The sequence below is a fragment of the Lathamus discolor genome, chromosome 4 (genome assembly GCF_037157495.1).
Source record: "Lathamus discolor isolate bLatDis1 chromosome 4, bLatDis1.hap1, whole genome shotgun sequence".
In the NCBI taxonomy this organism is placed as follows: Eukaryota; Metazoa; Chordata; class Aves; order Psittaciformes; family Psittacidae; genus Lathamus; species Lathamus discolor.
Genome location: NC_088887.1, coordinates 29,332,317 through 29,357,631, shown reverse-complemented (window position 1 = coordinate 29,357,631; position 25,315 = coordinate 29,332,317). Strand labels below are relative to the sequence as shown.

Below are 25,315 nucleotides of genomic sequence, written 5' to 3'. Positions count from 1 at the left end.
ATGTGAAACCCAATGTGAAGCCTAGCCTGTAGAGAAGAGAGCCTTATAGTTACAAGTCACTGCACGACTAGTTTTCTTACCCCTCCCCAGTGCAGAAGGAGTGCCTGTAGCAAAAGGGAGAGAGACCCAAGCTCTCAGCCTTGCCAAAATACCAGCAACATTCCCATGCGGAAGAATTCCCAGAGAGTTTGCACACCGGCGATGACTATTGGGCATAAACCAACAGTGGAAAAGGAGCTGATGCTGAATTTGTCTCAGCTGCAAGATGTGTATGAAGAAACAGCTTCTGCTTGGAACTCAGTTCTAAAATACACTTAGAACAGATGACAGCCAAGATAACTAGCTTAAAATTGAAGCTGGTCCCTTTAAAGTGAAAGCTGACTGAAATGTATAGCCCTTGCAGGAAACTAGAAGTAGTGGTTCCTTGTCTGTGCCAATGCACTCAACAGAAACTCAACACTAATTTTGTAAAAGACCTTTATTTAAAAGCAGTGTAAACACAGAAAAGTATAAGTTAAGTTAACCACTTGTCAGTGTGTCTAAGAAGCATAAAGTATATTCCTGCAGTTGTATACAGTAGCTACAACATGTTAGGACCATGATTTGCAAGTGTTTTCCTTCTTTCAGACCACCTGAAGATAACCACCTCTCACCACCTATAAGAAGGTTTCTCAGATGAGTTAAAGGAGTCGCTCATAGAAGAGAAGATAGGCTTGAGAGCTCAGCACTTTTGATGCAGACACAGCTTGTACGTGGGTGTCACTGATGTGGAACCACTGCCCTTTTTCTGGTTCAGTTTCCAAAGCTGTGAAAGGAAGAATTTAGGAGTAAAAGTTATTATGAAGAATTGAAGCAATCAATCCTGTACTGTTGTGCAGTAAGAATTTGTAAAATATTTCAAATTACTTACCTTGAGGAGATTGTCCACGAAGGACAAGATCAGAGAGATGGCTGTTCATACTTCGCATTTTAGCATATGCAGTATAGTGCCCAGACCTCATTGTTCCACTGTGCTCAACAACTCCATAGAGAGAGTACAATACTTTTGTATTCCCTTCAGCCACATTCTATAAAAGCAGAAGTTTAGGCATGCCAGTCAGGTACCGGGTTTTAAGCAAGGCTAGAATGCAAACTCTTAATTTTGCTCTGATCTGTTTGCTGATGAAAGGGAAGCTGGTCATTGCAGGTTCATGCAAGCGCTACGGCTATGGTCAATGGACAGAGGCTGACTCAAGTACAAGCTGCACTTGTAAGTTACCCTGTATTATCACACAAAATAACTGAAGCTTGACAAGCATTCTACAAAGATCCTGCTGAACAGCTTAATCATGAAAGCTTTTTAGACCATGGGAAAGGAGAATCTGGTTGTTTTCCCACTTACTTTACATTTAGCTGTACAGAAAGGAGCCAAGTCTATCACTTCTGGAAACTTGATATGCCTGTTAACCTTCCGGAGATTAAATCCAGCCTTAAACAAAGTAAAATCCCATAGAGTTAAAATGTAGGTATTAAAACCACGCTTAGTTACTAAATGTTTTGGGTTGAGGTTTCAACAGTACAAAATCAGGTTTACATTACGCAAAACTGGGGAAAAAGCAACACTTCTTTTTCTCTCCAATGCCCAAGGTTTCCCAGCAGTACCTCCTGGCCCTCACATGCTGCGCTGGAGCACAAGTTAACATGGCTCTTCAACACACTCTTACGGTAACTTAAAAGGTAGCAAAAGTGGAGAAAGAATCGGCTCTAATGCACTTATGTAACTATGAGGACATCTCTTGCTTCTCAGATATTATGATATTTTGAGGATCTAATTTCATATCATCAGAACTGATGTAAATTCTACTCCTGCCCTGTGTAAATAATCTTCCAGTATCAAACTAGAAAAACAAAAGGAGAAGATGACAAATGTTATTTTCTTAATTATGTTACAGTCTCTTGGAATAAGCTACACATTTCTCTATATGAAATTGGTTTTCATCTACTTAAAGTTACCTCCTTTATTTTTCAAGTTTTTTGACCAAAACACTGAACAGCTTTAAATTCAGAAGAGGTGATACTGTCTCCCATCCCATCCCAGTCCTCTTTCTTTCTTTAAAACCCAAAGCCCTAAAATTTTTCCTACAACTTGGAAAAAATGTAAGCCACTTTACTTCAGTGTCTATAAATAAGACTCAAGTCGCATTGCTTTCTATTCTCCATGCTTCAGCACCACCACCACGTAAGGCTCAGAATCCTCTCCAATTTTATAGACCTATTTGTTACACTCATTTAGTAAGGGATCTTATTCTGTTTGTAGTGAACTGCTGTAGTAGCAGGAAACAATGCCAAGATGCTGCTTAATCCAGTAAGCAGTAACAACAGTGAGGGAATGCATTTTCCAGGTAACAAATGGAATATTCTTTCAGGAAAATACACCCCAGCTCCTCAAAGGCCACAAAAAACAATGCTGCACACCAATGCCTCCTGAACATCTGAAAAAAAAACCCTAAACAAAAACAGTCTCATGAAAACATGCTAACATTAGATTTAAGTTAAGCTAGTATTATGTGCATATATACACATTAAACTGATACTATGTACATATGCATTTTTGCAGTTATCAGCCTGCTACTTACCTGTTGAAACCTTTTTAAATGAAGAGTTAAAACTGGAGGAGCAAGAGAGATTAGCATCTGCTTTTTGGCATTAGTATAAATATATTTTTCACCTGCAGGAAAGAAAAACCAATGATTAGTGTCTAAACATTACACTAAGAATTTATTTTCACTATTTAGGCTGCTCTAATGTAATCTACTACAACTGAAATGGAGTATTCCCCCTTAACCTGATGTACTGTATGACAGCTGCCATCTTACAGATTCCATATCACAAAAGTAACCCCTCATGTTACTAAGCGATGTCTGCACAAGCAGGATGAATTCTGCCCCCTTCTCTCACAAGTCTCATAATCAGAAATTGCATGCAGCTTTTACTGGCCTTTTGTGCAAACACCAACAGGATTTCCCTATTACTGTCTCAGCAGAATTTTGACATTTAAGGAGTAAACAGGAAAAAAAAGTCACCTGCTAGATCTCTGCTCCCTACATTTAACCCACAAAATTAATTTTTAGAGGGCAATGCCCTTTTTCTCCCACCAAATCCAAACCCACTCCTCTTTTTCAGTCCTGCAGCATTCTGTACCGGAGCTTGTGAGCCTACTATTCTGCTCAGTTAAGAACTTACTTGTATTAATCTGTATGAAAAAAGGTTCTCATAATCTACCCACTGAATACTAGTTACACGTATCCAAGTTAGTTATACCAATGCCACTTTAGGGACGTTGCTCTCCACTCCCTCACCCACCCAAGCAGCAGATAGGGACATATTTAGAACATTTGTTTTCTTAAAGATAATTGGTCATACTTTTTATGTTCTTCTTTGGTCCATAATGTCTTTGTGTACATACATCACAGAGTAGTTTATTGGTCTCAGTAAGTTTTTCATTACGGGTAAACTGATACAAACAGTGATGGATTGAACCTTCTTCTGGGTTCAGATCTCTATTTGCAAGAGTACAGAATGCTGTCTCTGGATCTTCAGTCAATACTTCACATGTCTTGATGGGAACAGACTGAAGGTCATCTAAGGTACTCATATCGGATTCAGCATTGGCACCCAAATGTAGTTTTGAAAAGTCAGCAGCAAGCTCTTCGTCATTATTTTCATAATCTTTCAAAGATACATTGTCAAGTCCATTGACTAACTCGCCAGGACAATCTAAGCCTTCCATAGGGAGGTCCCCGAGAGACTCCTTTTCAACACACTCTTGTTCTGGCTTTCCTGTGTTTTCATGCATGCTCTGAACTTCTGTACTATTTCCCTGTATACTCAAGTCTTTTTGAGTTAAGCAGCTATCTTTGCAATCATTTGATGACTCCTCTTCTTGCTTCATATCAGGCATTTCAGAGTCAATTTCTGACTCTGATTCGTGGTTGTATTCAACATCTTTTTCTGGCTGTACAGTTGCACAGATATCTGTCAAGTGAAGCACCTTTCCTTGAAGTTTTTGTTGACGGCGTTGGCTCTGCGAATTGGAATATGTAACATAGAAGAATACAAAAACCAGAGCAAGTTTAAAATATATTTAGCATTTATTACCATTTCTTTATCAAAATTTTTGTAGCATGCCATAGATGCATAGGGTGGGAAAGTAATCTGTGATTTAATAACCAGAGGTGACTAATATACTGAATTTATTCTCACTGAGACAGGCTGAGAGAGCTTGTTCAGCCTGGAGATGAGAAGCCTCTGGGAAAGCCTTGTAACAGCCTTCCAGTACACAAACAGGGCTTACAAGAAAGCTGGAGAGGGACTTATTTTACAAGGGACTGTAGTGACTAGACAAGGGGGGGTTGGTTTTAAACTGGAAGAGGGGAGATTTAGATTGGATTTAGAAAGAAATTCTTCACTGTGAGGGTAGTGAGACACTGGCACAGGTCACCCAGAGAAGCTGCGGCTGCCTCATCCCTGGCAATGTTCAAGAACGGGTTGGAATGGGCTTTGAGCAACCTCGTCCAGTGGAAGGTGTCCCTGAGCCACAGCAGGGGGGGTTGGAACTGGATGAGCTTTAAGGTCTCTTCCAACCCAAACCATTCTGTGATTCTACAATATAATTCCCTATGTTCCTTGTTACACGGTATCTTCAAAATACATCCATGATTCTCTTTAGAACACAGACATAAGAAAGGATATAGTTTTGCGAGTATTCTTGCAATCAATGACTAGAGAACAGTTGCCTGAAACAAATTAATTATTTCATACAAGCATCAAAATTGCACATTCCTCTGGATATTAGCTTATATATAGCACAGCAACTCTTAATAGAATATGTAACTTCTTAATAGCAATGATGTAGATAAAATCGGTCTTATCAATTGTGCATTCTAAGCAGTCTCTACCTAATCTGAAGAAGCAAAAAGAATTTGTTTACTAAAAGTTGCAAGCACTTCATTAATAAAAGTGAAATACTGATCAAAACCAACCTTGGCTTGTTTTTTGGCCTGTTTCTTTACTTTTTTCTGAAGGTGCTTACTTGTACCAGGGGTATCATCTCTCTGCTTAAGGTAACAGTCATCATTTTTGTTCTCTTCATCTTCAGATTCCTTTTCTTTGTTTTTCTTAATGTTTCTCTCATTTGTATTTTTCACCTTCTATGAAAAAAAACATGCAAAAAGCCACAAAACAACCACAGAAGTAGAGATGTTACTGTCCCAAGTAACAAAATAGTATTCAGAAGAAAACTCTATGGATGAGATGTTATCTGCGTTTTCAGCTCAAGAGAAAGCCTTTTAGTGACTATAACATACAACTAACTCATTTATGCCACCCTAATATGTACAAAAGAAGTGCCTCATTCCAGAGCGAGCCCATGTGAAACAATGACTTCCAGAATGAAACAGTATGAAAACCAAGGGCCAAATTCTCAACCTGTAAAGGGGCAACATTACCTTTGGTTCTAACAGATGTTACTCTTCAGTGCATTTAATGAGGTTTACATTTTACGCAAATGGAGAGACAATTGCAGTTGAACTGCCTGCCACAGAATTTGTTTGCTTCTGCTACAATGAAATTTGTTTGTTGCAGAAGACATACAATCCCTTTGGCTGAGGGGGTTTCACTTTGATATTTACTCTTTAACTTTTGTGTGAGCAGGGCTACATAGCAAATCTGAAACATTACATATAAAGATTATCAATATGAAATCCAAAGCAAATCAAGCCTAGATACCCAAAGAACATCTATAGAGATCAATCAAATAAATCAGTACTGATCAGATAAGTAACTACATGCTATCCTACCAACTTTATTTAATAACCTGAATATTATGAGAAGTATTTCTGCATTCAGCACAGAAAAATGGATTAAAAAAAAAAAAAGGTGCACTTAAGCAACCACTTGCTTGGTGGCACCAATCATTGTCATGCAATTTAGTTCAGTTTTACAACAGTGAAGATGAATTGGGAAGCCTTGTTTTTTGAAACTCAGTCTTCTACAATAGTGAGACAATATTGGTACATTCCAGATTATCACCTAAGCCAATCTCTACAGTATAAACGTTAATTGACAAAGCAGCAAGATTACCAACAGACTTTCAGATTTTCTAGAGACCATTTATGAGCCACGACTTACAGGAATGACTCTCATAAAAATAAAAAAAAATCTTATTTTCTAGCCTTCTGGGAAAACTTACAAGTTTCAGAAAAGATATTTAGCAATATGTACAGATTCATTCCCTACTGATTATATAATGAAGGTGTTTTAATGTAAGGGAACAAAAACTAATGCAAAAAGCAAGCACATACAATTTCTTACCTGATCATCTAGTACAGGAAGCGACAAATCAAGGAAAGACTCATGGACCAAGGATACCTTTAAATGAATATTCAAAAGTCTAATTTAATTTTGTTTGGGAATAGCTGGCTTGCTGTCAGTAGGCTTATTTGTACATAGCCTTGTTTGCATTTAAGTCATGTTTTCACAAGTGCATACAAACGTAACACAGCTAATCTACCTTCACAAACAGCTATCCATAACTAAAATATAGCTTTACAACATAAGGGAAGAAAGATTCCAGCCAAACCATGCTCCTCTTTGAAAAGCATGCGGCTAGCCAACTCCCAGAACAGTATTAAATGAAAAAAAACTTCTCTAATTTCACTTATATCTACATATAGCTATTTTGGTGCTCTCCTACATTACATAAATTACATAGATTACATAAAATTATACTCTAGGCTATTCAAAGCGGGCTATTTACTTACGGTTCTGCATTCCTCACACATAATTGTACTGGTTAATTCTCCACCAAAAATCCGATCCACAAAACTCTGTATTCCCTTTTTCTTTTCATATTCTGAGAATTGACAAAGTATACACTAAAGTTAGTAATACTACATTGAATACACTGACAACCAATTTAGTTATGGCATGCCACCTTAAAAAAAAAAAGTGAATACATATACAAGATGTATGATGGAATGTGTTGGTCTGTTCTAGTTTCCTTCAGAAATACAGCAAGATTCTTAAGATTCTTCCATATATCAAAGAAATGGAAGCGAAAACAGATTTGCAGAAGACAGCTTGACTGAACCAACATCTTTACCACTTTCTCAACCTAAAGTCATTTCCTCATTTTCTCAGAAGTACTGCATCCCAGTAAGAGTTCCTGTTTTCTCTCAGGACTTAAACAGCTGTCTGAACCTAAAAACCAAGCACCAACTTTGGTCTGTATAGGTGCCCTAAAACAAAAGCAATTTCCTCAAGCTGTATTTTCAGTGTAGCACACAATCTGAACTTAAAACTTGCTCTTCATCTTCTAACCTAAGTGATGTTGAAAAGTTTAAAAATTCTTCTGTCCAGTGTTTGCTTCCTTTTTATACCACTGTTAAGTACCAATGGATTATTAGGACTGAATAAATAATTACATTCATGTGATAATATCTGAATAATTAAACAGTACCCAAACACATTTTAATGTATAATGTCTATAGAATAAACTCCCTCTTAAACTGTTAAGGTTCGGTAAGACATTTAAATAGACTTAACACTACTAAGCCCTGTATTCTAGATACACACATACTCAAGAGATCCCATAAAATTAAACATAAATCTTTTAGCTGATACTATTAGTGTTACTTTAGGTACTTCAATGAAACAAGGTTTTAAATTATCACAATATCAGGAACATATATTTTACCTTTAATTTTCTTTTTCATTTCTTCTTCATTTTGTTTGTTAGAGTCAGTCAATGCCTTCAGTATTCCAACACTTATTTGCTGAAATTTTCAAAACAAACACATGCTGTAAAATTTCCTAAACTAATTCTGTTAACTAGTTCATTTCACAACATGTTTCGGGTGGAGGAAAAAAATTTAATCACCTGTAATTAAGAGAATCAATACAAACCACCACAAATGCCAAAAAAGAACAACAACCGAGAAACAAGCCTGCAACTCTAATGTTGCAATTAGGATGTAAGAAAGCAAGCCTAAGGGTAAAATACTTTTCAAAATTAAGTGAGCTTTCAGGCATTTCAGAAATTAAGAAAAAAGAACATTTCGTTAGGGACAGTACACATACCCCATGCTTTTCTGTAGAAATTTTGGACAAATCAATCTATTTCTGAAGGACAATAGACATTTATATTAGTAGTGTTGAATTAACCAAAGACCTTTAAAGCAAGCAAAACTGAACCTTTCTATCTGGCTTGAGCATAGAGAATAATCAGTTCACTGCCTTGTGGAATGGCAGAAAATACCATTACCTTAGAAACCTAAACAGCACATGCAATACATGAGGAGATACTACTTCCGTTTAACAAAAGTATTCGAAGAGGGAAGTCTGTGGCCTGTAATACCCATGGTTGTTCCTTCACAACCACGCTGCTTAGAAGCTGCCCAGTTCTACAGCTTTATAGCTCATCTGCTTGAAGTGTGTGTTATGGGCAGCACAAGCCACTCTCAGAGTTCAACTCAGAACATTCTTTCTCCTCTCAGCAGAAGGGAAAGTCTTGATCTACAGCACAAAGAAGGCAGGTTTGCACAACTATGAAATTAGCACTCACTTGCATTTCTTCTGATCTCATTCCATCAAGTAAGTAACGAAGCAGCTCATGACTGTCTTGCTGCTGATAACCTTTAAATCGTATTGCTCTGTTAAGTGAAATGATGGTTGTAAAGTATAACTGAACTTGGACAAAGTAAAAACAATTCACATCAGACATAAAAGGACAAAGTCTTAAGCACGTATGTATATAAAAGCAACAAATTTCTACATATGGTGTTTTCTAAAAATATGAAGCTAGCTAATCAGAATATGTCACTGTTAATCTTTCATTTTACTTCATTTATATTTTGCTTTTTATCCTCTTCTTTCAAAACTTGTTACATAATATACAAATTCTACACGCTATGATGCGAGCGCAAGAAAAAAAAGGGACAAAACTGTCTTTTTAAATAGCAAACTTTTTTCATACTCGCTACGACATGCAATTGTAAAGATACTTACTTTTTACAAACCTGAGCAAAAAGTTCCTTAGGAGTGACAACCCCTCTTTTTGTCTCTTGCATTTCTGTCAGGAACTGATACATGGCTAGTGTCAAAGGACCTGGCTGATCTAGTTTTATCAGCTGAGGTTCCTGTTTTAAAGAAAAGCAACAAAATTGTTTTGCCTTAATTTGGTGACAGATCCTTCTGGAGTAAGTTCTCCTTACCTAAGCACTTCAGCACTTGAAAACATTATTATAAACAAGCCCTCCAAAATGGCAGTAAGTTAACCTAACAAAAACAATCAACAGGTGGATTCTATTGAAGTGAAACCAAAACACTGGGCTAAGAATCATTAATTATTTAGTGCTTAGTTGCAACTCTGGATTTCTTGCTTTCATTAGGAAAAAAAAAACGAACCAACAATTTCTGAAAATGCACAACCCTTCTTTCCCTTCCAAATCCCTAACTGTAATAAGCGGTATGTTATTTCAGTTACCACCACAGACATCCTCCAGTTTCCTATTTCGTATTTAGACAAGCGACACTGTAGGAAAAGTTACAAATTTTCACCCTTTAAATAGCTTAATCATAATGTAAGTACTAACAACTGACAACTAATAGCTAATGAATCACTGCTCTTTCACTTTGGATGAAAGAACTCTGTGGACTTCAGAAGCAGCTTTATGGAAGTCAGTGGTGAAGTTCCCACTGATTTCACATCTTAATCCTATTATCTAGCTGAAACAGATTTAAAATCCAGAGATGAGTGCTTCTTCATTCTTTAACAGACTTGGAAGGGGGAAAGAAACGGTATGGAAGTTGAAGCATATGTACCATGGATAACTCAGGTGACTCGATTTTAACTGTTGTGCCAGGCATTTTAGCTTCTTTAAGCAGCTCCCTCAGGACTGGGGTTTGTGATAAATTCTGTAGAACATAAAAGAAAGAAAAAGGTTGGTAACTGGGAACAAGAGGAAGAGCAGTTGAGTTTCACTGGTCATGGAATTGGCAGCAACCAGATTAGTATGAATTTATTTTTCCCAAATACAGAACTAGAGAGGAAACCATCACTCCAGAAAGTCTAATGGTGTCTAACAGTTAAAGGTACATTCCATACAGCTAATGGGACTGTCAGGTGTTCTCTCTGTATTATTTTAGATTTAGAAACCCTAAATTCTTCTACAGACTGATCTTCTATTTCCTAGTGTCTGTTTCTAAAAATCAAAAGGTAAAACGCAGTGTGTATATTTGCTTGGTTTAAAACATGTTTAAAAAATAAAACAAATTGTTTACTAAAACCTGTGAGTAGGAATTTTGAGTAAAGCTTCAGTATCAAAAGCCAAAGAGCTCAAGATTCATGTGTATTACAACTTGCATGTAAAGAGCAAGCTTATTATATCCAAACACTGCTTAGATGAGCAAGACACACAAGATAGCAATGCAATATGCTCATCCTGTTAACATTTACTTTTGTTTGACTTCCTGTTGCTGAGAGAAACATTTGTGTTTCAATAAACAAACATGGTGTTTAGGTATTAATCTCTTATATTCTAAGAGTTCAGCAAGGGCGATGTGCCAGACTATTTTTTTATAAAAGCAAGAATTTGGCATGCTCAGTCTACATCAGCAAAAGATGCTGTCCCTCAAAGACAAGGCAGTTTGTTATATTTTCCCTTTCAGCAAGTCTGAACCTGCAGCTCCATTTCTTCATATTTCTCTGGGCCAACACACTATTTTTAGAAAGAACCCATCATTCTTGGCAGATAAAAAACAACAAAAAAAAAAACCACAAAAAACCCCCACCAACCAACCAACCAACAAACAAACAAAAAAAACCCCAAACATTTTAATTGTGTCATTGTAAAAGACTGGTGGCAGGGGAATTGCGGGCTGACTGACTTTGGTTTGTTTTATTTTGTTTTGTTTTTTGTTTGTTTGTTTGGTTTTGTTTTTTTTTTTATTCAAAGGTTTGGGTTGTTTGTTGCTGGTTTGTTTGTTTGTTTTTAAGGTTTTCTTTTTTTAAGCAATAACTACCATACCTGCATCACTGCATTAAAGAAACACGTATTCCCCAAGTTACTAAGTCCCTTCACAGTCACTTCCGAGTTAGTACTTGAATTAGAATTTTCTTCTTTAAGCGAGACTTCTTTTTCTTGCTCATTTTTGCTGTCCTTTTCTACTTTTTTATTTTCAAATTCTTTGGTCTCTTGTTGCTTTTCTACTGAAATAATGAAGAAAAAACATACCACATATTATCCAGTAACAGCAAATGTGCTAGGAAAAAAAAAAATACAGGCATCAGCAATTTATGATGTTTAAAACTAAAACATATAATTAATTCTGCAATTGTGTAATGCTACTGAGGTAGGTTCTTGAAACTGTCTAGGTAACAGGAGTTGAAAAAACAAACCAAACAAGAATATCAACAAACCCCTGAAATGTCATTTCAGATCAGCATGCAATTTAAACACACCACTTGGCCCACAAGCCATTCATACCATCAATCTCTGAAACTCTGCATGTGTTATCTGAAATTTAATTTCTGTTGCAAAACCATATGTTAGGGCTTTATACAACATCCAACATGATGGCATCTGAGATACCCCTTTTGACTGAAATGAAATGCACAGGCCTCCCACTGTGAACGCATTCACATGTTCGTTTCATGAACCTAGGCAGATGAAACTGGAAGGTTTATATTCTTTAAGACATTAAGATATCTTCCCTAAAATTACTTTGGTGAGTAGCTCAAAATTTCAATGACCATAATAAAACCATAAAGGAATTCTGGTTAATTTTCAGAATAACACCCACACTGGTTCTGCCAGTTTGGCAGTCTACTATTGATTCAGTTTCTGACAAATAGAGCTGTGAGCCAAGAATAACTTTAAAGTAACACCAGCTCAGAGAAAGAAAGGGCAACAGACAGCACAGTCTTTGCAGATGGACAAGAAACAGATGGATGGACAACAGGTAGAACACCTGAAGCAACAACTGCAACCAGGTATTTGTTTTCCAGTTCAAACCTGAAAAGGAGAATTTTGGGAACCAATATGAAGGTCAAGGATATTAGATGCAGAAAAACTATGCATCTGGAAAAGACTGAACAAAACCACGCAAAGATTCTGGTCTCTGTGGGAAAACCTCAGCTGCTTCCTGAACAAATATTTGGAGATAGCCACTTGGCATTGCTGGATGGTTGTGATCTATTTCCCAAGCGGGCTACAATTTCACCCAAATGTGTGATTTCTGATAGCTATGAGTTACAGCATTTATTTTGATATGCAAATTCTTCCAGGTTTTCTAGTGGAAACACCTTGTACAAAATCAGTTTTGCCACTGTGGAAAGTGGGTGGTTTTGCTGGGTTTATCTCCTTTTAAACAGACTGCAGGCTGAACATGCTGTTTTAGGAGAGTTCTGAAGGCACTGCAGCTACCTGTACTAAATGTACAGACCCAGCAGACAAATACTCTTGTATTGGCCTTCATGTGCTACAACAGCTGGAGACAGTAATTCCAGCTGATACATTCACAAGTACCTACAAAAATACTTTTAAGCACTCAAAGTATCTTTCGAATCTCAAGACAGACTAAGCAATTCTGCCAGCACTTCTAAGTACAGAAAGTCAATTCCCCACAGAGCAACTGAGCAACACATTAAAAAAAATAAATAAAATAAAGTCACAGTAAAATCATATTTTTTTCCCCTCCTATTCCTGTATTTCTGGTCTGTAAAAATTTAGGAAACACTGAGCAAAATCCTGGTCCAATTAGGTCCATAGGTTAAAACAGTACCTATGCTATCAGATCTCGGACACAGGAGGGAAAAATCAAAAAAGAACAGGAAATAAGCTTTTTACTTTAACTACAAAGTGCTCCAAAAGTTAAATCTAATTTAGTGTACATTCTGGATTTACAGTAGTGTCTCCTACATTTAAGGGACTTTCTGATTTACTGTATGCATACTACAATTATTTACCTGTATGTGATGAGCCAGTGCAAACTTGTTTTCTAATATAATCCACAGTCTGGCCTAATCGGCTTGAAGTACTATACGGAACTTCATTATCACATATGTAGCACCTGTCTCCGCCACCCCAAAAAGGAAAGAGAATTAATCCTATTTTTTTTGTATTGTTTAAAATTCCTAAACTATTTGCGTGTTTGATGCAGTTCATTACACAAAATTACAAGATTTATTTTAAGGTTTAGAAGTCTTGGAGAAGAGTTCAATCTATTTCTAATCAAGAAAAGAAAGCTTAAAAATTATCTCTACTAAATTATTTCAGTGACTGGAGGCTGTGATTTACAAGTATAAATTAAGACTCTTAAAAGCTGTGCTTAGAAACCTTCTTGCAAGTAAAATAAATGCAGGGAAAATTTTGCCAAAATCAACAAAGATATCAGGCCCTAAAGGAAATTACTTGCATTGTTATGGCATGGAAAAATACTATGAGTATTCTAGCCAAGCAAGTATTTAATTTTATTTAAACTGGATAAGAAATAAATTGTTGTCCTCCATTAGTCCTGCACATTTTTATTTGCTCTTCCATTGCTGATACAAACCTATTTGTGTCTTTATGAGCAAGGAAGTGCATGATGGTTAGGCCACTAGTCTGTTTACAACAAAATTGTGAGAGAAGCTGCAGTGATAAAGGCTTGAGTAAAATTCTGCCAAAACACAAGACAGCTGAAGAAGAGTTGTATGTGTAGATTTTTGCAGTTCTGCCAAATAAGCTCTTTGACTAGGTCGCAAAAAGTATTGAGGAAACTGCAAATACTTCACACCTTAAAACACACCAATTACAGTTCTTAGGCACAAATGCATTTAGCAGATTTCAGGATTACCATAAATCAGACTATTTTCTGATATTAAAAGCACTAGAAGTCTGCAGCAAAGTGCTTCCCTAAATCTCCAGCATCCCTGAAATTAGCTGCAATTTTCACATTTCTTCATGTCATAGTAAAAAAATTAGCTCAACTTTTGTACCCCTGATTATGTACTTATTGTCTGTCTGGTTAATTATAAAAATAGGCATTCTTACTCCTGAATAATAGATTATAGTTATTTCCATGGGTAATGTCTACATCATAAACTTTTATCTGTCAAAAATTTTGTAGGTAACCTTGAAGGAATCAAGGCATTGGAAGAAGGTTTTTTTTTCCCTAATGATGGCTGTTTGCCTGGTGGGGGGGGAAAACATAAGTAGGTCCAACTATGTCATGCCAGTAGTGAACATGCATACAACAGCACTTGTAAACCCCAAACAGCAGAACTTAATGAATTACTAGAATTCTCCTCTTTCTCTCCAAGTTCAAAACATTTCTTTCAACTGTTTACGTGTACTATTTAAATGCCCATTTCAACCACAAATGCATACACACCATAAAAAGATTTATTCACACATTCATAGCATTAATAAATTCTGATCAAAACTGGTTTTGCTTTTGTATACCAGGCCCACTGTGAAACACAGTTCTTGACTGTAGGTTTGATTTATAACAATTTGCATCAATATATTGATCACTGAATAATTTCTTGTGCAAGTTTGTACAAACAAGAAATTCCAGAAATAAGCAAAGTAAGCAAAACAACTTGCTTCAACGACTTCCTCTCAGCCACAAGCACTTAAGAGTTAAAAACTAAGTTTTAGAAAAGAGAAAATAAAGCACTTCTAAACCATATTTTAAGCACTAATTAAATTAAAAAAGTTCACTAATTCAGTAGTAATGCATGCAATTAATAATATCTATTTCCATTCTAGAGTTCAATGAAAGTATTGATCATTACAGATAAAAGTGTTTAACATAATCAAGTAAGAAGATCTTGTTATATAAAAAAAGATTCTATGAAAATTAACATAGTGACAGTTAATGAGTTCTAAAAAAAGGGTACTAAGCAAAATGAAAATTCTATGTCAGGCACAGTACTTGTGTATAACACAGTTTAGAAAATTAAGGTTTCCCCTTATGAAGTACACTATTTCTTTTAAGAGAAAGATATACTACCAGGCAGATGTAATTTGTATCGACTGATCCAGTAGCATCTTGTAATTCTACAGTTGTGCTTCTTAACTATACATATGCTATTAAGAAGTCACCCTTATTGAGTTTGTCACGAAGCACACGAGAAAGGAGCTTCTCCCAAAGCTGAAACTTAAGATTTACAGCTACGTATCAACGTTGGTTGCCATGTGTTAGTATTCTGACCAAGCAAAAGCAGCATTTACTTGTTGGTCAATTTCAACTTCAATTACAAAAATTTTCTAGTTATGAAGCTTACAAGAAGGCAGTATTTATTTAGCAAATCTCAGCAAAGACTGCTGAGAACTTTGTGTGTGGAAATGCTTTATACCCGTCTAGAGGTAAATCCTAGAATTCGCAAAGAAAACAAATTATATCCCAGCCTCTGATGCCCTCTAGCTATGGCTTGTAACTGTTGCCTTACAAACTCACCACACACTCCAGTTGTCCAAACTGAGAACCAAACAATGGGGATCTGATCTTGGCGTTTCATAATGCTTTAAAGCATGCTGTTCTTGAGAATTTCTGCCACAGCCCTATAATGTTGATAACCAGAAGTGTCACAAACTCCAGTTGACTATCAATGAAACATAAAGTCAAAGTATAAACAAAGAATTAAAATGAAAACTGTTTAATTACATTAAACTATTTAGGATGGTCAGGTCTCTATTTTAAGACCCTTATTTCTGCAGAGAGAAACAGGTGTAGAATAACTATAAAGTTGCTCAGGGACAGAACATTTAACTTACAAATTCCAATTTGAACAGCTTGAAGAATGGAACAACACAAAAACCTCTTCAGCATGCAGAGTTCTAAGTTTACTAAACTAATGTGAGCATAAGATCTCATTGTAAGAATCACAAATCAGGAGCACTAACAGAAATTTTTATTTTCTTAGGAAAAAAATTGGGACTTTCTAAGAAAAGAAGTCCTCAAGATGGTGTTCTAGCCTTAAGCCTGCTAAATGCCTTTGTGCCAAGCTTCTAAGTACTTCATTTCCAATTCAGAGCAGATATTCTTGAATCACACTACAGTAGATGAAATGATTTATGTACCACCACTTTTAAAATTATAAAAAGAATATAAGAGTTGAATTAGAAACTCTCTTGTTCCACTATATTATGAGGCACTGAAAGGTATTCAGACAAATTAAAAACAAAACAAGAGATACCCTATGGCCACATTTTAGACATAACCATATTGAAGGGCTTTCACTGGTCTCCTCTTCAGATTTCTCTTGTGTCTTATTATCTGCCTTGCAGTCCTGACAAACATGCCATTCCACATTCAGCAGCGCCTTTTTCAGATGACCTTGTTCTAATCCTTTACGAATATGCTTGCACACAGGCTCTACAAAATAAAAAGCACGAGAAGGTTGTAGGTATCATAACAAATGGAAATGTCGAAGACACAGACAGCAATCCAGAAGCTAGGACAGCCTTTCCAGAGTCAAAGAAACACCGACAATTTAGCAGATATAGCAGAAAGAAACCCTTCATTACCTCCATTCACATACAGGGATATTGTTACTGTATCCTAAGCTGCAAAAAAAACCCAACCACAACCCAAAAACAAACAAACCAAACAAAAATTATCACTCAAACCCACATTTAGTCAGAGTTGTTGACAAAACTTCTGCACAAAAACCTACCTACTGTGTCAGGCTATGGGCTTCTGTTATTGAGGCCTTATGATTCCCACACCACCCAGGATGCAGACACAACTCACTGCCATGATTTCCAGCCACCAAGGCAGCACCTGGCTGGCCTATAAACTGAAGGTTACAGAGGTTGTGCTTCTAGCTGAGCTGCGTCAGTGACATTATACAGCAGACTATGGCAGAAGCAAATGATCGAGTCATCTTGCCTATACCATTATCACTTCACACTACAATACTACACCCTTCTTGGAGCTGAACTTTCTGGGCATGGTGTGAACTCCATCTCTCCATCTATTTAATCACACTCTGTTAAGAACAGCTGCACTGAGACCAGGCATATGTTGCTAAGAGCTACTATCAGGAGTTTAATTACCTTATTTCCTCTTTGTTTCATTTTTAAGACTGCTGGTTACACTACACTTGCATGAAGAAAAGCTGTAAGCTTGAGTCATGAACAGAGAAATTGCAATTGACAAACAATGCATATGCAAACTGTTTTAAGATCTTCCAAATAAAATGAAAAAATAAAAATTATAAGAGGAACACATTTTAATCCCTCCCCCTTTTTTTCTCCTGTGCATGTTTCTAAGACATTTAGCCTACATCAGCCTACAATTCTTCACTATTTGCAGTTACAAGTGCCTAAATTTGCAAATACAGGGTCAAGTATCTGACAGTGCAGTTACCTCAAAAGTCAAAAAAACCCAAAAACCCCACGATAAAAGAAAATGCTGTATGTACTTAATATGTTAAAAATAAATAAAGTCACATTTTTGTGAAACTATCATTAAGAATTACATAGCTGTTTACATAATTCAACTGTCTTAAGTCCTTTGATACAGAAGTACTTTTATTGCTCAGATGGGGTAAAAACCTCAATCTATCTTTGTTGGGAATCATATCCAAGATAACAGCTTCAAGACAGGAAACTTCTCTTGGCATGAGCTGAAACTGGTGAAAAGTTTTGTATTTACAGTTCTATTTCTGTCCAAGATTATAGGATTTTACCAGAGCACAAGTGCAAGCCAATAAGAGCCAAATACAGACATTTAGATGCACTTTTTAAGCCTTAACCCCTCCCCCCAAAAAAAGGCACAGCTGTGGCTTTACAGGACTTCATCAGGGTAAACCAGCCTACTTTTAGCCAAAGAAGTGAGATGCCATTAGCAAATGCACCATAACTAATTTCTTTGCTGGAACACTCACAGCAGACATTGACCTTGATTTCAGGAAGAAAAGACAAAAGAAGCTAAAAAGAGAGAAGGCAACACAAGACCAAGACAACCAGGAAACCAAAGTAAAGTAGACTTGAATTTAAAATAGACAGGCCATCACACCAAGCCTCCTAGCTAAACCTGTAAGCACTCTCTAATTAGCATGGCCCAACTTGTTTGCCCAGTCAGGACCAACAAAAAGGACATGTAAGGCACAATCTGTGACCTGGTCAGAAAAGGTGGTAGAACAGAATACTACACAGCACAAGCAAAATTAAGAGCTAGATCAAACAGGGTAAACAAGATCATGAAATTTCAAAACAGGGGTGAGCTCCAGTAGAGATAGAAGGGTAGCATGAACTTGGGATTAGGAGCAGAAGGCAAGGATGAAAAGGAAATTCTAGCCAAGCACCATGACTACAGAACTAAGATGTCCAGGGACAGTACTAAGCTAGGTGCTAGTGTAAAAGACAAATGGTTTCACAGAAACATTTTAACCACAATCTTTTTTGCTGAAGCAAAAAACTTCTGCAACAAAATCTTTATTAGGAAAATGCTACTTAAACCTATCACTACCAGTTTGGCAGCTGACTCCGCAAACCCTTTATATTCTGAGGAATTCTATACAATCTGTGTATGACTAAAGAACTGTGTGTCACAGTTTCTTGAAAACCAGAAAATAATCCTAATTTTCAAGACAGGATTATTATTATTATTATTATTTTCTAGCATACTTAACCTAAGTAGCAACCCAGTTTCCTGGCAGTCCAGTTTTAATTATACAAACCAATACTCTGTAAATGAAACTTCAAAGCCAGTGACTAATGTATAAGTCTTCTAATATTAATGAGTTTTCAAGCCCTCTTTGAGGTTAAAACATTAGGACCACAAACTTCTCAGAGGAAACACACCCAGCGTATCTGGAGACTCATCAGACTGTGCAGGTTTGCCTTTGATGCGTTTCTTTCCCATATTTGTAGTCTGTAATTTTTCTTACATGGAACAGTGACCTAGCAAAGAAAAATAAAAAAATCAGAAAACAGGCTTTGGTTTTACCTGCTCAGTGCTAAACAATACATTATTTCTATGGCCAAGATGTTCCTTGAGGTGAACCAACTTGTTTTAATTTGACTTTTCAAAAGAAAATAAATCAATTATACTTTAACATGAAACAAATGCAACTGTTGTATAAGTAAGTTCACACCCTGAACTATAAAAGTGAAATGATTTAAAACTTTAAATCAAAAGTATTATACAAAAGATAGGAAACTTAAGCATCAAAAATCCCATAAACCTTTAGGACTTGTACTTTAGCTAATAACAGGCAAAAGAATTGGGCTTGTCCCAATTAAATCTTGAAGTTATTACAATCTTTCAGTTTTCTTTACTGCAAATACCTTGTATCTTTGAAGAATTCTGAAACACCAATACTTTAACATACTTGAAAATATACACACAATAGGAGCTGAAATTTTTCATTTTTTTCACTGGCCGAGATTTATCATCACCTTCCCAACCTATCAACCAACTAATTCAGAAGGGGTCTGTTATTTATATGCCTGTAGACCCTTCTAAACAAAAGTAATCTACCACTACAGAGTTCCAAGTCAAGTAGTTGCCTTCAAATATATTTAGCTTCTAGTCTGTAGCCCCATGAGGTCTGTGCTTTAGCTCACAAAAGAATATTCACAAACATCAGGTAAACTTAAAACCCAACATATGCTATACAGTGAAAGCACACAACCTAAGCAGGTTCAAAACCAGGTTTCTGCAGCCTTACACAGTCTTCGCAGGCTGGCTTAAACCTGCTGTCCACCCTTCGCATAAACATGTTAGCATAGCACTAAATCTGACTTGTATAACACTCATCCTTTCAAAACCATTTCTTAGCTTGGACTCACCAGCCACAGAGAACAGCCACCTGCGTGGGGCTGTCACAAGCAACAACTAAAGCCAGTGCTACAGAACTGGAGAGAAACTGAGCTGGGAAGAGTTTGGGCATGGTAGCTGTTAGTGAATTCTCTGCTGGAGCATTCACAAACCAGTCAAGTTGACAGACAGGGCACAGAGGACTTTTCAATGAAAAATCTTTTTGAAGCATGCTTTTAGGACAGATTACCCCGTTGCTGAATGACAGGCAGGCAGCCACATCATCAATAGCAGAATTATCAGGTTTTGCACATTAGCATTCAAAGTTTTTTCAGGAAAACCAATGACAGTTCACCCGATGAACTATCCCCCCAACCCCCAGCACGTTTTTCTGCCAAAATCTACAACATTTGATCCTACACGCATAACTCTAAACCGTCAAAATGCCTTCCAAATCGACTTTGCTCCTGCCGGGAGGTCAGGGCAGTATCAACACATGTAGCTGTTAGTTTAACCCACACTGTCTCTAGATGAACCTGTCCAGCATACTCCTCGCTAGCCTTTTTTACGGAACAGCCAGCGCAAAAGTGCTGCAAAGCCAACAGCCAGAGCAGTAAAACGACAATTTGGGTGTTTTGGGGGTGTTCTGGTAACACAGAACGGTGTGCCAACGCCCGGGAAAACACCGGGGCGCGGCAAGCGCCTGCCCCAAGCACCAGGCCGGGCCGCCGGACAACAGCGGGGAGCCAACGCTCCCTGTCCCAGAGGCAGCCGGGACCCGCCGCGGCGGAAAGCAGGTGCTCCCCGGGACTCGGCACCGCTGGTCCCGTCCCCCCACCGCCGGACAGGTCCCCGGGCGGCCAGGCCATCCCCCCACCACCTCACTCACCGCGCACCGGGCCGCACCACCCACGTGCACCCCTGCCCAGCCCCGCCGCCGCGCACCCCACCGCGCTGCACCGCCCCACCTGCTTCCGATTGGCCTGCGCCCTCCTCCTGTGCCAGCACTGACAGGCACCGCAGCCAACAGGAGAGCCGAGTGTCTCGGCCCGGAGCGGACGCTGCGGGAGGCTGGAGGAGTGAGTCCCGGGCCGGGGGAAGGCGGGCAGGCGAGGAGATAGGACTGTGACAACAGTACCGAAGGGCTTCCGTGGCTTACCTGACGGTGCCTCGGGGGGAACGGCTTGGTGGTGCATGGCTCCGCCTCGGGGGCAACCCAACAGCTTCACCTCATCTTGCAGCCGGTTGGGCAACTGTCACCAGCTGCCATACGCGTTTCCGGCGCGTTGCATTGTGGGGCCGTGAGGATACGGCGGCGTGGGAAGGCAGTGGAGGGAACCGGGACGCGGAGGTGTTTGCGCATGCGCATGGCGCCTTTGGCCCCTCAGCCTCGTCCGGATGAGTTACCGGTGCTGGGGTTGTTGGTCGGGGCTCGGGCGGTAACGTCTAGCTCTCTACGGCTGTCACCGCAGCAGAGGCGGCTCCGCTCCGGGTGTGCGCCCTTCTGAGAGGGAAATGTATCTGTTGGCACAGCACCACATCCTGCCCCGTCTCAGCTCTGGAAACCTCGCGGGCTGTCACAGGGTGCGTTCGTGCTCCTGAACTGCTCGCATGTGTGAGCTAGTTTTGAAAGGCTGGGTTATAAAGATTAATATGATTTATTAAGGGTAGTTCGTGAACTTTGTCCCGTATTCAAGCCCTTATTTTCTTCCCTCATTTCCTCTTTGCTTAGTAATCAACAGAAATGACTAACCGAGAAGAAGCTGAGATACAAATTTCAGAATTGGATTTACTCTCTAGCATGTTTCCTTATGAGGAAGAGTTCGTTGTGACTGACCAGCTGGCTGTAGCAGAGCTAAAACACTATGTTGAAAATGAGTCTACAGAGATGCCATCTTCGAAAGTTCAGTTTATACTCAATGTAAAGCTAGAGGTCTCTAATGCTTCTACGGTATGGTAAACACTTATTTTTGGTTTTGTGAGATTTTAGGGCTTACTTGACCTGAACGCTGGCTTATTTATTATTTTTTTTAGGTGGAATTCTCTATGGCCTGTGCTTTACCGTTTAAATATCCAGCTGTTCTACCAGAAATAACTGTGAGGTATGGCATTAAAAGTACAGGTAACAAAAATATTAAGAAGCTATGGTGTACTGCATAGATAGAGTTATAACAGGAAAAGGCAGTCCCTTTTTGATAGTTGATTGTCAAATTAAGCCAGAAGGACAACAGTGTTGAAGAAAAATCTACAAGGTTATGATTTCTCTGTTGTCCTCAGCAAGTAAGAAGTAGGAAAACCGTGGAGGAGCGCCATCTTCTGTACAGAGGGGTTACACATAGGTACCATTCATAGGTTTGATGTTAAAGAAGAGAGACTGTTGTCCATTTTGGCAAGGATTAACACTAGCCAAAGGAGTAAAAAGTTACTTGGTGGTCTTATTGTTCCCTTGTCAGAATGCTGTCACTTGCAGTCTTCTGGTTTGTTTTGTTGGTTTTTTTTATTGCAACATACCTGTTTAAAGAAGAAGCCCTGCATATTGCAGGAAGACAGTTTAGCCACCATGACTACTTTTCAAGTACGTTTTCCTTGATTTTGATTTCAGATTGGTTGTATTAGATGTAAAATGGAAGAGTCAGCACACCCATTAAATACTGATTAAACACTTAAATAATAACAAGTGTATACCATCTAAATGCAGCCTGGGTTTTCTTGGCAGCTTGAAGTAAAACTGAAAAACAAAATTTAAAAACATCTAAATTGTAAGTGTATTACAACTGCTTTTATATTTTTCTCTAGGTCATCGTTATTGAGCCGCTCTCAGCAGCTTCACCTGAACTCGGATCTAAAAACGTATTTGATGCAAAATTGCAGTGGTGAGCCCTGCATGTTGAGTGCAAGGGAATGGGTTAAAGACCATGCAGCTGCTTACATTGACAAGGAGCTTTCATCTTCCTCAGTGACAGCATCGAATGCCACTCAGTCAGAAGTCATCATGTTCACTCGACTGTGGATCTATAGTCATCACATTTACAATAAGCAAAAAAGAAAGAATATTATTGACTGGGCCAAGGAGCTCTCTCTGTCAGGGTTTTGCATGCCGGGGAAACCAGGTGTTGTTTGTGTAGAAGGTCTTCAAAGTAGTTGTGAAGAGTTCTGGTCAAGGTTAGTTTTTCTTTGTTCTTAAATGTCATTAGTAGTTAAACTATTACATTTTTCATGTTGTATATGTGTTCAGAAGGTGGGAAATCCAACCACCTTCCAGCCTGTGAAGGTCTGCAAAGTATGTGTGCTTATCATAATGTATTTCCAACTGTGAATATCAACTGTAGTGTTGGCTGCAGAAATCAAAGGTGCTAGTACCACACAATGTCCATTCATTTCTGTTTTATCTTCCTCTATATTTCACTTGTATAGCAGTGGACTGCAGTACCCTAGTTGCATTAGATAAGTACGTTGTTCTATTCCTCTGCATTCGTGTTTTATTCTGCTCCCATCATTTATACTTCTGGGTGGTGCAGACTAAGTGAACATTGTTACTTGATTTTAACAGCTAAGAGAGTATGAGAATATGAGAGTTCTTAGCACAGGCAAGGCAGAAATAAGCACTGAAATTGAAACCACATCTTCATCAATTATTTTGTGAGCAATAACATTAAGGTTTTTGAATCCTGAGGCAATACAAAGAAACAAGCTCCTGCTTATGGAAGTGTTTGCATGTGAGTGGTGTTTCTGTGACCAGCCAGGGAACCATTATCTCTGCCAAAGATACAGGTACAAGGAGTTTGTTGACTTCTGTGATAATAGCTATTCCATAGTATTTTCTAAAACAGTATTTTATAGGAAGATTCATATTTCTCCAATTTCTTTCAGAGTGAGAAGATTAACATGGAAAAGAATTCTCATTCGGCACAGAGAAGATGTTTCTTTGGAAGGTGGAGGACATGCTGAGATTCAGAAACAAAGAAAGTTCTCCACTTTGGAAGAAAAATGTTTTGATGCACATGGTGCCAGGGGAAATCATATGGATTTGGGGCAGCTATATCGTTTTTTAGAAGAAAAAGGATGTGCTGACATCTTCCAAATGTACTTTGGGGTTGAAGGGCATTGAAGGGGTTGACAATCACCACTGGTTCAAGCATCTACGTTTGTAAGTTAATCTTCATAACAGATTCCTTAGCTGTTCTGCAGGAGTTTATGAGAGAGGGAATTAATAATTTGTGGTTTTATACGATGAATCCAGTTTTCAATGAAAACAAATATCCAGTGAGATGCTGAATAATGAAAATTAAAATAACTGCTTTATTACACTTTCTGGATGTATACCTAATTATTGGGAAAGAAAATATGTTTGATGAACTGCCAGGCTATTACAGAATTATAGGTGAATGAATAGACGTAATTGTGGTGAATGCATATATGAGTAAGAAGAGACAAAATTCAAGTATGGGTATCTCAGGAGAGATACCAAAATGTTTGTATTATTTGTTGCTGTTTACATACACTACATGAAAGCTTTTTTGTAACAAGCTTTTATTCTGCTTTCTGTCTGGAAGTATATTGAACTGTGATATTGACATTTCATTAAAAAAACAAACAAACAAAACCCAAAACAAAACAAAACCAAGCTAGTCAAAACAAAAAAATACAAAAGGAATGAGCAAGTTCACAGAAGTCTTGCTTAGACAAACAGGATGAGCTAGGATGCCTACTCTTAAGGCATAAGAATTTTCCATAGGTAGACTTGTGGGTGCAGAGAGACGCAGTGGTATCTTTCTACTGCACCTATAGCTGAGAAGCCCAGTCTCTACTTATGTTAAAGCGGATCATTACCCAGGGATGGGCTGCCTTATGGCAAGCACACTCCAGAGCAGGGAAGCAATCCTCACTGGTCTGAGCTTGTGGAGTTGCAGCCAAGTAACAAAAGTGAGTTACACTCTTGAATACAGTTTCAACAAAGTTGTATCAGAATGATATTTTGATTTGTTTATGGATTGTGTATCTAAATCACACGTCATAAATCATAGAATGGGCTGGGTTGGAAGGGACCTTAAAGCTCATATAGTTCCAACCTCCCTGCCATGGGCAGGGACACCTTCCACTAGACCAGCCTGGCCTTAAACACTGCCAGGGACAGGGCCGCCACAACTTTTCTGTGCAAGCTGTTCCAGTAAGTCACCACCCTTACAGTAAAGAATTGTTTCCTAACGTCTAATCTAAATCTACCTTCTGCTAGTTTAAAGCTATTCTCCCTTGTCCTGTCACTGCATGCGCTTGTAAAAAGTCCTTCTCCTTCCTGTAGGTCCCTTTAGGTACTGGAAGGCTGCTATGAGGTCTCCCCAGGACCTTCTCTTCTCTAGGCTGAACACCCCCAGGGGTTGCTTGCTTCTGCTGTTGAAGATCCGTTAAAATTCCCAACATTCAGATCTCTGGTGTGCACTCGGACACCTTCTGTAGCAATACTCCTCGGTGATTTCTTTCGGCAAGCGCCGATTTGCCTCCGATCCTTGGGCAGATGCCAGGT

General features: G+C 38.4%; 2 protein-coding genes across 11 annotated transcripts; one reads left to right on the top strand and one right to left on the bottom strand.

Moving 5' to 3' along the window:
• Positions 1-460: 460 nt before the first annotated feature.
• Positions 461-21,086, bottom strand: USP16 (ubiquitin specific peptidase 16). Of its 8 annotated transcripts, none has more exons than XM_065676768.1 (18): positions 20,954-21,086; positions 18,837-18,935; positions 16,223-16,401; positions 15,484-15,587; positions 13,007-13,110; positions 11,067-11,248; positions 9,862-9,954; positions 9,046-9,176; positions 8,603-8,690; positions 7,736-7,814; positions 6,801-6,892; positions 6,352-6,408; positions 5,022-5,189; positions 3,403-4,063; positions 2,616-2,707; positions 1,382-1,468; positions 911-1,067; positions 461-805 (listed from the first exon to the last, which is right to left on the bottom strand). In XM_065676768.1, exons 2-18 carry the CDS (start codon positions 18,895-18,897, stop codon positions 681-683), a joined length of 2,460 nt encoding a protein of 819 aa, XP_065532840.1. In that variant the 5' UTR covers positions 18,898-18,935; positions 20,954-21,086; the 3' UTR covers positions 461-680. The 8 variants fall into 8 exon arrangements, with proteins under 8 accessions (XP_065532840.1, XP_065532844.1, XP_065532843.1 ...); XM_065676772.1 differs by having other exon boundaries at positions 11,067-11,245; XM_065676771.1 differs by lacking the exon at positions 20,954-21,086 and adding an exon at positions 20,763-20,845.
• Positions 20,794-24,320, top strand: RWDD2B (RWD domain containing 2B). Of its 3 annotated transcripts, XM_065676780.1 has the most exons (6): positions 20,995-21,378; positions 21,527-21,745; positions 21,829-21,896; positions 22,591-22,956; positions 23,468-23,565; positions 23,665-23,745. In XM_065676780.1, exons 2-6 carry the CDS (start codon positions 21,539-21,541, stop codon positions 23,667-23,669), a joined length of 744 nt encoding a protein of 247 aa, XP_065532852.1. In that variant the 5' UTR covers positions 20,995-21,378; positions 21,527-21,538; the 3' UTR covers positions 23,670-23,745. The 3 variants fall into 3 exon arrangements, with proteins under 3 accessions (XP_065532850.1, XP_065532852.1, XP_065532849.1); XM_065676778.1 differs by lacking the exons at positions 20,995-21,378; positions 23,468-23,565 and adding an exon at positions 20,794-20,873 and having other exon boundaries at positions 23,665-24,320; XM_065676777.1 differs by lacking the exon at positions 23,468-23,565 and having other exon boundaries at positions 21,016-21,378; positions 23,665-24,320.
• Positions 24,321-25,315: the final 995 nt, after the last annotated feature.

Excerpts from the sequence above, each read along its gene's own strand:
- USP16 (XM_065676768.1), bottom strand. The coding sequence starts at position 18,897 with ATGGGAAAGAAACGCATCAAAGGCAAACCTGCACAGTCTGATGAGTCT. Across the intron at positions 15,588-16,222 it reads GTCTAAAATGTGGCCATAGG|GGCTGTGGCAGAAATTCTCA; the intron begins GTATCTCTTGTT and ends TCAACATTATAG. Across the intron at positions 11,249-13,006 it reads CACTGGCTCATCACATACAG|TAGAAAAGCAACAAGAGACC; the intron begins GTAAATAATTGT and ends TCATTATTTCAG.
- RWDD2B (XM_065676778.1), top strand. The coding sequence starts at position 21,539 with ATGACTAACCGAGAAGAAGCTGAGATACAAATTTCAGAATTGGATTTA. Across the intron at positions 21,746-21,828 it reads AGGTCTCTAATGCTTCTACG|GTGGAATTCTCTATGGCCTG; the intron begins GTATGGTAAACA and ends TATTTTTTTTAG. Across the intron at positions 22,957-23,664 it reads TGTGAAGAGTTCTGGTCAAG|AGTGAGAAGATTAACATGGA; the intron begins GTTAGTTTTTCT and ends AATTTCTTTCAG.